The sequence below is a fragment of the Cupressus sempervirens genome, chromosome 5, assembly GCF_028749045.1.
Source record: "Cupressus sempervirens isolate cs-2001-9-10 chromosome 5, ASM2874904v1, whole genome shotgun sequence".
In the NCBI taxonomy this organism is placed as follows: Eukaryota; Viridiplantae; Streptophyta; class Pinopsida; order Cupressales; family Cupressaceae; genus Cupressus; species Cupressus sempervirens.
In genome coordinates, this window is record NC_143122.1 from 799,992,676 (window position 1) to 800,008,602 (window position 15,927).

Sequence of the window (15,927 nt, forward strand, 5' to 3'; positions counted from 1 at the left end):
TTAACATTATCCAACAACAAAAATAATAGAGCATGTCTTTTATCTTCAAATATTTTTGGATTTTAAAGCATCGTCCAACTAATGAACGTTATCCAAAAACAAAAATAATTGAGCACATTTTTTTTCTTCCAACACCTTCATTTAGAGTTGTAATGTCAATAAACCTATATAATGTACAAGTATCTCATGGTAAAAATGTGGACCTTTTGAATGGACGAATCGCATAACAATAATAAATTTCAAGATACCATATTTCAAAAACTAGTTCTATGCAATCAAAAAACCTTATACAAATAATTTCTTGCAACAAACCAAAAAATATTATGTCTTACACATAGTTTCACACCCAAGAGCCTAATATATATTAACTCGGAAATATTTCTATATTAATTAATATTCAATAAAGATCATAACTTATTACAGAAATAATCTTTTCACAATCCATAATATTAATACATACATCCACACAATTTTCACCTCTACATTTGAAAAAATATGTAATTATATGATTGGAATATTTAAAGTTATTAACATTATATTATATTGAACTAATCTAACCTAATAATATTTCAGATTGACTTTCATCTTAATGACCAGTTAATCAATTCAACAAATACAAACTTAACAATCTTATATGAACCTCGTGTATCAAAGATAAAATTACTACAAGATTTATAGGTATGAACATTATTTATCCCAACATCATTATATCAAACATATTGATTATATGTGTCATATAAAGTTTAATCATATAAAATCCTTTGCATAGTTAAGTGGCAAATTGACTTTGTCAATGACTCATCTTATGTACATACAAATAAAAATGAAGCTCACAAGATGACCCTCGCTTTACAACTTTAATCCAACCTGTAGAAAAAAAGAATGATATGAGATCAAAAAAAATTAAATTATATAACAAATGTCTAAGTTTTCTCACAGTTCTAAAACGAGCTACCATAAAGAAATTAGATGTTCATTTTGCTAAACAAATAAAAAAGGAGAATGCCAATCGTGCAAAATTCAACTAATAATTGAATAATTGTATAATTTATCAATGTATGATGATAAATGCAATAATTTAAAAGATCGATATTTTTATCAAACAAGAGCTCTTTGAGTGCTGGAGTCCCTGCCTCTAGAGAAACAAATTGGACATAATATTTGTTAAAATTATGGTTTTGAAAAAAGAAGTTAATAAATTTTAACAAATTTACTTTAGATTTTTAGTTAATATTTTAAATTTTAGTCTTATAGAATAATGTGGTGACTAGCCATTGTCTAAAAATGTACAACATAATGTAATGCATTGTAAAATTGCAAAATTTGAATGAATAGAGTTTTAACTAAGAAATTTAAGATTTTTAGAATTTTATTACAAAAGTTAAATTTGGAGATTAATTGTTTTTATTTTTTTAATTAAAATATACTAAAGTTTATATATATAAAGCAATACAATTCTTAATAGAAATAATATATTTTAATAAAAAATCAAATTTAGTAATTATTGATTTATATAAAACCAATTTTTAAAATAATATAAAATATATTAACATTTTTAAATACTATATTCAAAACTAAAAATTGTGATATTAATATTGATAAGACATTATTTTTGTTGTGGAAGATAAAAACATGACTTTTTAATAAATCTAATCAACTTGTGACAAATATCTAAAAGATAAAGTTGTAATTATTTTATAACTCTAATGAACTTGTGACAAATATGCAAAAGATAAAATTGTAATTAATAATAAACTTGTCACAAATATGTAAAAAATTAATGAATTCATTAATGCATGTTAGAAAATATTGTATTTTTTGAAGTGGAAAAATAAAATAAACCCCACCAAAAATGTAATGGACCAATTAGAAAAAGGTAATAAATCAATATAAATTAATTTTAAAATAAAAAGTTTGTTGAACTTTAGAAATAGAGTAATTGTTCTCCAAAAAATTAATAGAGGGGGGGGTTAAAAAAAAACATTAGTACCCTGCCTAGGGACTAACAAATATACTTACTAAATCTTCTACCTATCATTTGTTTGAGATTTGTGCAGTCACTGATTCATTAATATAATGTCACAGTTGAATTTTAGCTTAGCACAAGAAGATAAAAAGTCATTTGAATTTAGATTCTGCCCACCTGATCATACCTTCTCTTTTTACAAAGTTGTGAAGACACATCTAAACGCTCTTCCAGCTTCCTTGCTTCATTACATTCTTCTTCCTCAGCAGTAAACCCTGTACACACCTCTTCTGGCATTGTAACCTTGAGGAGCTCCTCTAGCTCCTTGTTTCTTTTATTCAATTCCTGATTTTCTGATTCAATTGTAGATAATGCAATCTCAACTTTCTGAAAGTTCTTAGAAAGCTCAATCATGGCAGATTCCCAAGAGTACAATATATCTTTACCAATCTTACAAAATTCGCTGATTTCCATTCCCTTCAAAATCTGCTCATACTCTTTCCTCATTTCTAGCAAGTTTACAACCCGAAATTAAATTTCAATTAAGATGGTAAACATGAGTGCATCTTGCATCTATTTATTGCAAGGTGCCAATAAACAAAGTGTGAGATCCTGTTAGTTTGCAATTTATAACCAACCTGGCATTATGTTTGGAACAGAATAACATTAAACCTATAATGTCTTGCTTGCAGTACATTGAAGTATGCTGGAGAGAGTTTTAGGGAAATGCTAAACACAAAAGCATGCAAACAAAAAATACACAAATAAATTTAGAAACTGCCTAATTCAAAATTGTATCATTCACACCTATAAGTAATAAATTTTATGATACTGATTTCAAAAGAACATTAAAAAGGAGATTTTATTGAATGGATAACTTCTTGCAAGCATGGAATAGCTGCCCAGTAATAAATTTTGGTATTGTTACCTACTTTTTGCTTTAAGGCATTAAGTAGTTTCTGTAAGAGAACTCGAGTTGGTAACAAGCTTTTAAAGATCATATGGGACAGCTTACAAGCATTTAAAGGAGGTTGCCAATGTTTCTTTTTAACTATTCCATCTTCCATATATGATTTGCCCTTGGCCACCTTTTTTTTGACTTTGTCAAAATGTAGTGCATGTTATTTTCATAAGAGAAAAGTTTGGAGGGCAAAGTAAAGTTCAATTCTCTTTGCTTTAGTCTAATCAGACAACTCCCATTGAGTGAGTGAACTAATGGTCGAGATTGGTAGTTAGGGCAAAGGATGCTAATGATGCTCATGCTTTTCCTGAGAGCTAGCAAACAGGGAAAAAATGAAGGCCGAGGAAAAAAATAGCAGTTATTAAAAAAAAGACGTCCATTCAATGAACAGCACACTACAAAGCCAATGCCACTTTTTAAGTAGGAGAGAGAAGATATTAATGCAAGAACAGAAGACACATATGTCCAGCAGCAGACTAGACAGAGGTGAAAGTTCACTGTCTTGAGGCCTTGTTTTTGAAGGATCGTTTCGCTGTCAACATGGTTTCATTCACTCCCTTCAAGGCCATCGATTGTTCTTGTCAGCAATATCACTGTTTTATGAGACGTGGTTATTACACAGAAAAGAGATATTTATAATAGAGGTAATCACAGTTTTGAAAAGTGCTCACTACCATAGAATGTATTGATTGTCCCATTAAATAGATACACCGCTATTTCAGAAATATGCGACTGCTGCATCAAAATATCTTTTTGGAAATTAATACACTTTTTCAAAGGTTCTTTAACTGTTCTTAATGAGGTATTATGACTCTCCTTGAAGTTCCAATTATGTTCCATAGGATTTGTTGTTTCTGAAGTATCATTTCACTGTTAAGAGGGTTTTATTCACTCCCTTCAAGGCCATTGATTGTTCTTAACAGTGAGATCACTGTTTTCGTGAGACATATGGTATTGCACAGAACAGAGGGGTTTATAATAGAGGTATTCAAAGTTTTTAAGAGCGTTCCCTACCATAGAATGTATTGATTGCCCCATTGATTCAATCACTGTTATTTCAGAAATATGTGACTGCTCCATCAAACCTAATCACTGTTTTTGGAAATGCGTACAGTTTCTCAAAGGTTTTTTAATTTTCTCGAGGAGACATCATGACTGCCCTTGAAGATCCAATAGCTTTATTACAGTCAATAAGGATACATATAAGCTTCAACACAACCTCAATTTACCTAAGAACATATATTATTCGAAATTATGAACACCAAATACTCAAATTCTTTGAAGCCAGGAGAAATTTAAGCAAACTAGGAATTCTCAAAAAAAAAAATGTCCCTCAAGATACAAATGATGAAATTGTGCAGTACTTAAGCGAAAGGTATAGGGTTTGAGAAAGAGAAAGCTTTGAAACATTCATTAAAGTGAGAATATGACCAATTGCTATCGCTAATGCCACCTATATTTGCCAAGGCTTGGATCAGAGAAAACATGGTACATGTGGATTAATTCATTAGAGGACCATATCCTCATGAAGACTTAAAATTTCCTTGCAGACACAGCTGCAACTCCAAATTGTTTACTATCACATTTGAATCAGCCAGGAATGATGTAATCAATAAATGTTTTCTGAATAATTTTGATCCTCAACAATGGGAATGTTCCACTAAACTCACTCCTCAACAATGGCTATTGCAAGTTTGGCGCAATCAAATTCCGACATAGGTCTACACCAAACATTACTTAGAAGTTTAGAACCATATGGCCGACTTCATCCATTACAAAGCAATATTCCTTGTGTCAGCTATTTTCAATGAATTATGTGGAAACAACTAGATCCTGCAACACCTCCTCACAAAAGCAATCCAGAGGAATATGACTTGAATCCGAATCAATCTAGGTGTTAGGACTATTAACCTCACAGATAACTCGAGTCCCAAAAAGAAAACTAACAGTAGTCCACACCACAGTAGAAGGGCCAAGTCCACCACCTTACTGTGGAGACGCATTAGACTTCACACAATCAAAAAGTTTTCCCATATCTGCTTTCAGTGGTAAACCAATGCTCCCCATGTAGCGGTCCCACATGTTTGTCAGTAACCTTTTCTCAATCATGAGTTATTGAAGTCCACCAAGGAAGAGATACAGCACGCAGTGGGCATTTCATCCAGAAAAGAGTCATTTAGATTTATTTAATTCTTAGTGCAATACTACGTGTCATGCATCCTTTGACGGATTAGAAAGCACTCTTTTCCTAGTTTTGGGAAATAGTGAAGGATTGTTCTATAAAAGTTGTCCTCATTTATCATAGCAAAGCAAAAGTGTGTGAAGATTATCAGTCCCCATAGAGTTGAGAGTCCAAGGTCCAATATCTAAAAGGGTAGGTGTACCAAAGAGTCAGGAAGGTCTTCGGGTCTGCATACTGAGTATTTGGCATAGAGTATGCTCCGTCTCCAGTTCCACTGAGACATCAGAAACCAAACGCACAAACTCAGTGTTAAAACAGCGCGTCAATGAAATCAATCCACAGTGTAACTTTATTTGTAAATGTCTGTAATGATCATCGTAAGAGCTATGTCAAATAAATTGGTATCAGAGTTTATTGGTATCAGAGTATTTTGTAAGTCTGATAGTGGAGTTAATATAAAAGTTTTTTGAGAATTGTTACTTTTAAAATATGTTCATCGCGTGACTTTTACAGGTCAGGGCAATGATACTGATACCAAAGAAGCAATAGATGCTGATAGTTTTTCTTCAGCTAGATAAAAACTTCCTTTTTAAAAGTTTTTTGAGAATCGTTACTTTTAAAAATTTAAAATATGTTCATCGCGTGACTTTTACAGGTCAGGGCACTGATACTGATACCAAAGAAGCAATAGATGCTGATAGTTTTTCTTCAGCCAGATAAAAACTTCCTTTTTAAAAATCTGATGAAATACATCCTGATGTTAGAGGAATAAAAGGAATGATACTTTGATAGGTCTTTGCAAAATCTGTGAAATTCCACATAAGGTAAAAAAATGGAAGTCAAGGTCAAATGCAACTGATTTCTAATGCAAAAATCAAGCAGTATAAAATAATGGCAGAGTCAAACCCTAAACCTATTAATCAAAGCATTTATCCGAAGTTACCAGATTTTCTCCAGCAACCCTTAAAGTCTGGTTCAATTCTCTAATGAGTCTGCTCCTTGTTAAATTATCCCCAAATTCGCCTATAAAGCCACAGATTCGCCGCAAATTCTATCAGAGGATACCAAGCAAAATTTGGTGCGAATTTTGAAAAAACTGTTGCCCAGTAGTGGCCGAGCTTGGGCCAAATTTGGTCTGAAGACTTTCTTAAAAGAATTTTTAATGTGTTTTGAACCTTTTTTTGCCTAATTTGGTCTGTTTGATTCCTTCCAACCTTAAGAGCAACCACTAAAAGACCAAAATAGATGATTTATAGTCATTCATGCATTTGTGAATGAAAATGAAAACTCGCTAATAAAGGAACTCCAAATTGACGATTACAAAGGAACTTCTTTAAAAAAGCACTGATATCATTGAAACCAGGGCTTAAAATCGAAATCTCAACTTTTGATCTCGCCTGGTTTAAAATCCTATAACCAATGCAAAATAAAAATTCAGATAATTGCAGTTGTCTTTTGACAATTCCTTTCATTCTCAAACTGTCCCCTTCATATGGAAATATGTCCCATGCATGTGACCCAACAAGTGCATCATGTTGTATGCATGGCTAAATGATGCAATTAATATCCTATTGGACTGAATAAGGTGGTGCATTTTGCTATGTTGCTGTACTATTAGCAGAGTGGTGTATGGACTTATTTGTTGTGCACACACACACACAAACATATATTTTTGTACAGATGAACCCAAAAAAAAATTGGATGAATTTTGAGTCTGAATCTCGAATCCAGATACTTTCTTTAGGTATATCAAGGGAAACAGCCCTTTATGAAGCTTCATCCTCATCTTAGGTCATCCACAACCTGACAATGATCCCATGTTTCAGAAGACAGCTGAGTCCACAATCTCCTAAGGTGCAATTCTATGTGACAGTAGGTATATATAATATAATGGCAACTACTTGTCAATCAACATTCTCATTGAAATATCATTTCCTTCAAGTCGCAGTTAAGAAATTTATCAATCAAGTGGAAATTAGTAATAACTATGCATCAGCAAACACCAATCAAGTGATAAATAAATGATAAGTCATCAAATATCAATAACAATCACTTATCAAATATTGGATACTAATTCATCATACGTCCACAATTTCATTAGCAAAAATTCATGCATCATTGAAACTGAAAGAACACAATCAATCATTTGCAGTGTTCACATATACATACATTTATCGATTTATCATCCAACCGAAAAGCAATTCAAAGCAGAATTGAGAACTTCATGTAATTATATAAATTATTAAACCCTTTCACAAGACGAACATTCTGTTCACAGCTGTAGGGCATATGGACTCTTGGGTTCAAGTTCCAAACTATTTTTCACCTTGCGAGGTTCAAGAGTATCTCAGGCATAAAAGTAGAATAGGTCATTGATGTTTTTATACTCCATGGGTTGCCAAAAAACATTGTGAGTGACAGGGACATCAGGTTCATCAGCATGATTTGGCAAGAACTCCTTTGTTTGGCCCACATAGAGTAACTCCAAACACTAGCTATAACCACCAAAAAGATGGACATACAGAAATCATAAACAAATAGATTGAAGGATACTTGGAAAACTATGTTACAGGGCATCAATCAGCTTGGGTGAAATGGCTACACTTAGATGAGTTTTGCTAGTACACCACACCACATGTCCATCAGAATTTCCCATTTCAAAGTACTCTATGGTTATGAAGTTATCTCAATCAGGAATTTGATTCTTGCTGACAGTAGACTTCCAGGTGCTAGGGATCTGGTACAGCAGAATGTTGACATTGTGAACTCCTTGAAAAGGAATCTGCATCATACCCAAATCAGCAAGAACTGTACGTGGACCAGTGTAGGATAAGAGGGTCTTGGAGACTTAGGATGTGTTTTATTCAAGGCCTTTGACACTATAGACAGTTGTACCTCAAGGGGAACGGAGTGGACAAGTTGAAGCCAAGGTTCTATGGCCCATTCAGGACCACAAGGAAGGTCGGAGAAGTTGCTCGTGAGCTCGAGTTTCCTCTAGGGAGCAGAATTCACAATATTTTCACGTTTCATGCATAAAAAGGCTTTGGGACAAGTGACAACAGATCACACCATCTATGGAGTTGCCACCCCTCAATGACGAAGGCAAACTCACTCTTGAACCTGAGACTGTGTTGGACACAAGAGAGAAGCATTAGAGGAGCAAGGTAATTCTGGAGTATTTGGTGAAATGGAAGAACTTGCCTACTAAAAGACACTACATGGGAGGGACTTGACACCTTTCAGCATCCTAATCTGAGGTTGCTTGAGGACAAGCAACCATTTAGAGACGTGGATTGTAATGTCCCAAAATATTCTATGCTGACCTGAGCTCCAGATAAAAGTGTTTCTCAACACATAATAATCAATAAATATTAAATGAGATTTTTGGGCCCACCTATCTTGGCTTGGTGACCTACTTAATGAACAATTAATTTGAATTTTATTTATTTCCTTGTGGCCAACACCCTTGGGTCTGGCATCCTTGCAGGTATAAAGATAAGTTAAAAAAAATGTTTTGGACACATCGAATTTGGAGAATAATCTATTCATCTGCTCTGGAGGGATAGCTGCTCAGACATGAATACTCAGCCTGGTGTGTAGCTTCAGACTAAATGAATTTGTCTTAAGATTGTCTATTCAGCATTTCACATCACTACATCTCTTTTAAAAGTTTGCTTACACATTTTGCTTGGTTTCAGATCATAGTTTTCCTTCAGACAATCAAGTGGCAATTATGGAGATTTTCACATGGCAGGAAAACAGCAAAACGGGTTACTCTGATTGAGCCCAGTTCTCTCCATGTAATCTTCAAGTGCTGTCACCTTTGCCAGGTACTCATTAAGTGCAGAGGTTGCACGCTTTTCAGTTGCTCATTCAGTTCCATGGTCACAGACAACTATTTAAGGATCCACCGAAACTAAGCCGAGCAATAACCAATACTTTGCCACACCAGGCAAATATCAGAGGCACTTAACTCAGCAGAGATCAACCATCAGCAATATTGTTCCCTCTCTCAACCAGCACATCTATATTTGATACCAGATCAATTTTCAGCTATTTTATTTAGGGGAAGCCAGAATTGAATTTGATTATCCCAATTGATACATGTTGTTTCTTTATTGTGGATGAGATAGACTCGAGATAACATTGACTAGGGATTTGATTATATTCCCACAGACTAATGCATATTAAAGTTTTAAATGATATGTCCAGTGTTTGCATTTTTATTTTAAACAATATCACAGCTATGCTCTAGTTTATTTCAATCTCTTCAAGCATTTGGTGTTTGATAATAGAATCGTGCTCAAGATCATTACAGAGTAGCAAAGCAGAAGATGAATGTGCATAAAGAACAAGCTACTCAAACAAGCAGACAGAATGTTTTGGAAAAATAGAGATTCTAGAGAAGCAAGGAGAATATACAGCAAAGGAGAATTATTGGAATAAATAATGTTTTTATAACAAATACCTCATGAATTAAGAATTCTTCAAAAGGAGAATAGCATTTGATATTATGCCTTAAACTTTTGGATTAGCTATACAAGAAACTTGAGAGTGATAATTTCAGAGAACATTAAGGTCACCAATATGTGTCACGCTCCTAAATATATGGAATATTCAATTCCCTACTTTCAGTAAAACGAATATGATATATGTATAAAACTGTGCAATGGTAGAAAAACCAAATCAGTTTTTATCAGTTTAAATGATGCTGGTACAGTCCTGAATTTCACACTGATACTGTGAGAGAAAACTTGTCTTAAATTGAATCTTTCCAATTTCCAACTATTACTTATAACTAACATTTCAGACTGAAGGAGAAAACATATATGTTATAATCCGAATCTATAAATTATGATAATATAGTGCAGCAAAAAGCGGACTACAAATTACATTCCATGACCACTCAACCATTGCTTGACAAGAAGTTTTGGGGAAGGCCAGGCTGTCATGTCCCAACCTAATACCTCCTCAACTATTCTGTTAAGGAAGTATAAACAAATTACCTTTGCATCAATCAACAGAAGGTGGTCAAAGTTCTCTTCAAATCCACCATTTCGGTGATTTAATAAACCAATATAGAATGCAGCAAATGACAGAGATAAATATAGGGAATAGATATGCATCAACAGTTCTGATTCTATTATAAAGGCAACCAAGATAAAAATTTGATTGGCAGATGTCAGCAATTAAAATATATAAAATATTGAAGATATCTCCAAATATGGATCATCCAACAAGGAAAAGCGGTATAAAATCAGCAATCTGCTAGAGCATAAGGAAGCATATTAAACTAACACTTTTCAACATTGATTCCAAGCAGCAACAATTGGTGAAGGGATAACAACCAATTTTTGCCATGCCCATAAGAGAAGTAAAATAAGCAGGTCAACAGAAATAACAAACTAAATAATTAATTATTGCTAATCTTTCTCAACTAGTGGTTGACCAGCACACTAATTGGACCATACTAATTAATGATGGGTGGTGACCATTTAAGGGCGTGCCTCCTCAGAAGGATCAATCCCTTCCAGCTGCACCGGTATAGCCCTCAAACATATAAAGGTATAAGAAGAAAGAGATGGGCTTGACAAGCGGATAGGCATTGAAGAAGATCAATTCACACTCCAGTTAATACAAATTACAAATTCATAAATATATATATCTATGTGAGTGTGTGTGTGTGTGTCTATGTATATGTATATGAATGTGTAGTTATGAATGTGTAGGTAGGTGTATGTATGTATGTATGTGTATGTAACCATTATGGAGGATAGGTGGAGCATACAAGGAGGGCGTAAAGGCCCGTTCAAGTAGTGGTAACTTCAAGTGGGGCTGGAAGGCCAAATGGATGGTGCCATTTACAAACTCCTGGATTTGATTGATAGTCTTAATGCACCTTCTATGATCTCCCAAGTGCAAATTAACGAAAAGGGTTCTTTAAAAAACCTTCATAGAATCTAATGTACATTAGGGTTGTAATGATCATCAGAATTCTCTTTGTAAAATGTTAGAATATATCCTTATTTATCTATTGAAGACTAGCGTAGATTGTGGATCTAAACCAAATCCTTAATCCAAGCCTCCTTTAGAAATGCTAGGGCAGACTAAATTAAGATATGATAGAGGACATTACACCATAAAAATTGAAGTTATGTCGACATATATTAGTTCGCCTCCCTGTGCCTTACAAGAAAGGGCACGGCATACCACAACCAGAAGAAATCTCTAGGAGCATATACAGATTTAATAATGTTCTTGAGTAAACAAAATGCTTACGAAAAACACGGATGGCATAAAAAGTGTCTTGAGTATTGGTGTAATGAAAATGGGAACTCTCAAGAAATTGAGCCATGTTCCAATCTACTTGATTACAACAGCAGGTTAAATTTGAAAATGAGCAGAACACAACTCTAACTCTCACCCAAACTTGTCAAGGGTTAGCGCACATTCCGATTTACAAATATTGAATTTTAGCGCACATACCAGACATGGTCGAGATGCATTCGGCCTCCAGACACTATAATACGCCGCCTCTATCGAAAACTGAAGTCCTAGCAAAGATATAAATAGTAGACGCTTGGGTTACATAAATAAATACGTATTAGGGTTTTGGTGCCTATGATGTAAAATTGCAAACGGTTGTCATGATTACAAGGAATTGTCTACAATATGTCTAAGAGGTTTGGATTGCTACAAACTAGCAATCCATCTTATGGTGCAATGGGATGCCCAAGAGATATTTTGAAGGTTAATTAGAGGAAAGATGAATTTTTTTTAAAAATTATTTATATTTTTTTAAAAAATTATTTATATTTTTTTTTACAGTTAATAAGGTAAGTTGACATATTGTTTAGTTAATAATGTTTGTGCACGCTAGGTGTGAACATAAAAGTGACAAGTAAACAAAGAAATTATAAAAACTTCTTAGTGAGAAAGCTAATCAATTACCAAAGATTTAAATCTTAAAAGTTATCATTAAAATAAAATCATAATTGTAATTATAATTTTAATCCTAAACAAAATGCTAACCCAAGTCCTAATAAAAGCCCTAACTCGAACCATAAAATGAACTATATTCCTAGATCTAACCCCAATCTAATATTTAAGCCCAACACTAATCCATTCCTAATTATAATACTAACCATGATGTAAACCTAATTTCAACCCTAACTATAACTCAAATATTAAACCCTAATCCTAAATAAGATCATAATCCATACTCTAAATCTAATTATAACTCTAACTATTGGGTAAACCCAAATTCTTATCCTACCATTATCAAAACCCTAATATTAACTATAATTACAACATGATACTGATAATAATAACCACTCTAACCATTATCCTAATTCTAATGGCAATCTAAGCCCTAAAACATAATCCTAGCCCTAACCCCAAAAACTTTAGTTATTAAATTTTTTTATCAGTAAGAGGTTGAATCCAAGATTAATTATTATTATGTGTTTTTATTATTATTATTTATTATTATTTAATAAACTCAATAGATTTGAACCCAAGACCTCCCACATAAGAGGCTCACAATTTAATCATTGTGTTGTAGGCTCTTGCCTAATTTTTAATTTTTTTAATTTGTAAACAGTCGAAGCCTTTGTATTATATTAGATTAATAAATAATAAATTACAAATTACCCCGTTCAAATGGGCACTAGTATGAAAGAATGGATAAAGAAAACCTCCAGTCTTGCTCGGGACCGAAGTTCTATATTATACAGATTTTAAAGGGTCATACACCAGTATGAATGAAGCTCTAGTAATCATGTTTATACATGATGTTAAAACAATTTATTACAAAGAAAGTTCCAATGAAAAGGAAAATTGAGTGCTAGAAAAGGCAAGGTTCCAACAAAGTGCATCAAAAGTCCAGCCATGAAGAAATGCTCTACCAAGCATCTGCATGACAAAAAACAACTATCTTCCAATAGGGGATTAATAACCAAAATCCATGTAAAAAGGGAAAAGAGGAAAGGATAAATACCAAACAACAAACTATTAAACTCTTCTTATCAAAGCTCTTAAGAAGTGATTCCAATTCATTCTTAGTTTGAGTTAACCAGTGCCTCAAAATACATATTAAAAGTTAAAGCAATAAGTATTAACAGTTAAATTCCATACATTCACTCTATCAAATGCCAGGCATTTACCGAAAGTATACTAAACATTGATAAGTAATAAGTATTCTAAGCTATTCTAAGATTTATCAGAAGAGTTTTATGTTATGCTTTTAACTATCTTATACTTAGGATGTATTAGACATTCAAATTCCCCACTTAGCTTAACTGAAGAAACCATCTTAGTAAAATTAACCAGATTAATAGGCTAAGATACTCATTATTCCATTTGCTAATTATCATATAATGTGACTATGAAAGGAGAAATACTAAACTATCAAAAAATACTATTTGCCAACTTGAAATCATTCAAATTTCCAAATTGATGACAGCTCTACTTAATGCAAAATGAAGTGCAGACTCAAACTAGAGAGATGAAGGGAAAGGAAAAAAACATTAATCTCAGATCTGCATTCAAAACATAGGCACACAAACCCAGATTTATATATAAGTTCCTCACGACTACAAAGCATCTTGATACTTTAACTTGCCCTCCTTTATGATTAATTATTGAGAAAAAACCATAGAACTAGCAAGTCAATGCTCTTCAACAATAACAAAACCATTTGTTCATTAATAAAACCATTTGTACATTTATAAACCATGTGTTCATTAAACCATTTGTATTATCCATACTAACAGGATTATGGCTCATACCCAAAATGCCAGAATATAAGATTCCATCCATGTCAGATTTAGGCTACCTTTAAACTAACCATATATCCATATACTATATCAGCTATACTTATAAGAAGCCTAGATACAACAGAAGTTGTATCCAGGTGAGGAAACATAAGGAAATACCAAAAAGGGCCTCTCCTAGGGCCATAGCTAATTCTATACTGCTAATCTGATAAAATTAAACCTGAACCTAAAAAGACTGACATAAACATAGCAAGCCAAAAACCTAGCCACCACAAGGCATTTTTAACGCTGAGCCTCCTCTTTCTTCCAACAAACCATGACTATGTCCTTGGTTTTGTCTGCATCATCTGCTATTGACCCTGGTGGAAACACATACGTCGTAAGCTCTTTGTTGGACTTGATAAAATTAGGCAATGTGAATTCCAGTCTACCTAGATCATCAAAATTGATATCTGGCTCAACATAGGCTTCAAATGCTTGTAGAAAGTTGATAAGCCAGTCCTTGTTAGGGTCTTCATGAAATCCTCTCCATCTCAGCAAGAAATTAATACTAGCCTTCATTTTTGGCCATGCATTGAATAATTTTATATTATCTCTAATGAACATAAACAGCCTCCTAGCAATATTGACAAGCTGAAGCTCCTCTGGTTCATATGTCATGTAGACCTCAGTAAGCGGGATACATAGTTTCTAATCCATGCTCGTGATTGCATTTTCCAGATCCACTAGCCAGGTGATGTCAAAGATGTTATAGCATAACCTAACTATTTCCCCTTTCTCGACATTAGCCCTAGCTAGGCAGCCTATAAAGGAGCCTATGATAGAGCTATTGGTTCGCCAGGTATAATCACAATTAAAAACCCTCTCCCCAATAGCTTAGGTGTTAGCAAACCTAGTAACATCATCTACTAGATTTAGGATCCTATTCCATCTCTCTTGTTTCACAGACCCTCTAAACCACATTTTTCACATTTAAAAGGATTCCTATTGGGTTTATTTCATTCTGATAATTCAATTTTAACTGGATAATGATCTTATCCTACTATTAGTTGTATGGAGGTTGTGATTGTGAAATCCAATTATGTTAATTCTCCTTTGAAAAAGAATCTGTCCAATTTTTTTGCAATATAATTGAAGTCTTTTCTTCTATTATTCCATGTGTATATTCCATTGTGTTGGAGTTCTTTCTGGTAAGGAACATATCAAGTAGATTTTGACCTGATACTAGGAAACAAAGATAGGGACAGGCCTAAGGATCAGCTAAACCCAATATTCAGCAAGGCTAAATCTTGATTCTGGGCCAACATTAACAGAGTCATTAGGATTCTCTTCACTTTAGGCTTTGCAGGGCCAAGGCGGGAAAACCTAAGGGATTTGTCTTATTAACTCGATACTCTTCTCTACAAGACTATCCCCTATAGCAGAAATGGTCAATAATCTTCTATAATTTGCCAACAAACTTCCTAATTACAATAGCTAATTACAACCAAAAAGTAATAGCAAATAAGCCATGACCAGCACTTATAGTTCTTCAATACATAAAAAGTTAAATTGATATTCGATTAAATATTTTGATCTCAACATAACCCAGGTATGCAATAGCAGAGAACATGTAATCTCTAAGCTGACCAGTCCCTTATCCATTGGGCATCAACTAAACCTTAACACAAACATGGAAATCTAAAGTATACTCGTATACTCAGACATTTGATCCATCTATCTGGCTTGCAAATAGACATATGTCTTCATAAAAACTCTCATACTTATTGTAATATCCTTCTGGTGAAAACTGCAACCATGTCAATGTAAACAACCATTTACATGGATCTTTGTTCTAATAGCAAATTTATCATGACATACAACCTTTAGGGATTATAATTGAGTTTAATATCTCTATTCTTAAACACAAAAGATTGTAGATAACAAAAGAAGGAGATGCGAATCATAATGAAACTAAGGAAAATGAAGTTCTTGTATTAATTTCATTGAAACCAATACATCATCTGTATCTCAAAACTTAGAAAATACACAAAAAGAAGCA

At 33.4% G+C, this 15,927-nt stretch overlaps 1 protein-coding gene across 2 annotated transcripts; it reads right to left on the reverse strand.

Annotated features, from left to right (window-relative positions):
* Positions 1-646: 646 nt before the first annotated feature.
* Positions 647-11,730, reverse strand: LOC149558346 (uncharacterized). Of its 2 annotated transcripts, none has more exons than XM_089832605.1 (3): positions 11,596-11,730; positions 2,154-2,475; positions 647-867 (listed from the first exon to the last, which is right to left on the reverse strand). In XM_089832605.1, exons 1-3 carry the CDS (start codon positions 11,600-11,602, stop codon positions 858-860), a joined length of 339 nt encoding a protein of 112 aa, XP_089688731.1. In that variant the 5' UTR covers positions 11,603-11,730; the 3' UTR covers positions 647-857. The 2 variants fall into 2 exon arrangements, with proteins under 2 accessions (XP_089688731.1, XP_089688730.1); XM_089832604.1 differs by having other exon boundaries at positions 2,144-2,475; positions 11,596-11,728.
* Positions 11,731-15,927: the final 4,197 nt, after the last annotated feature.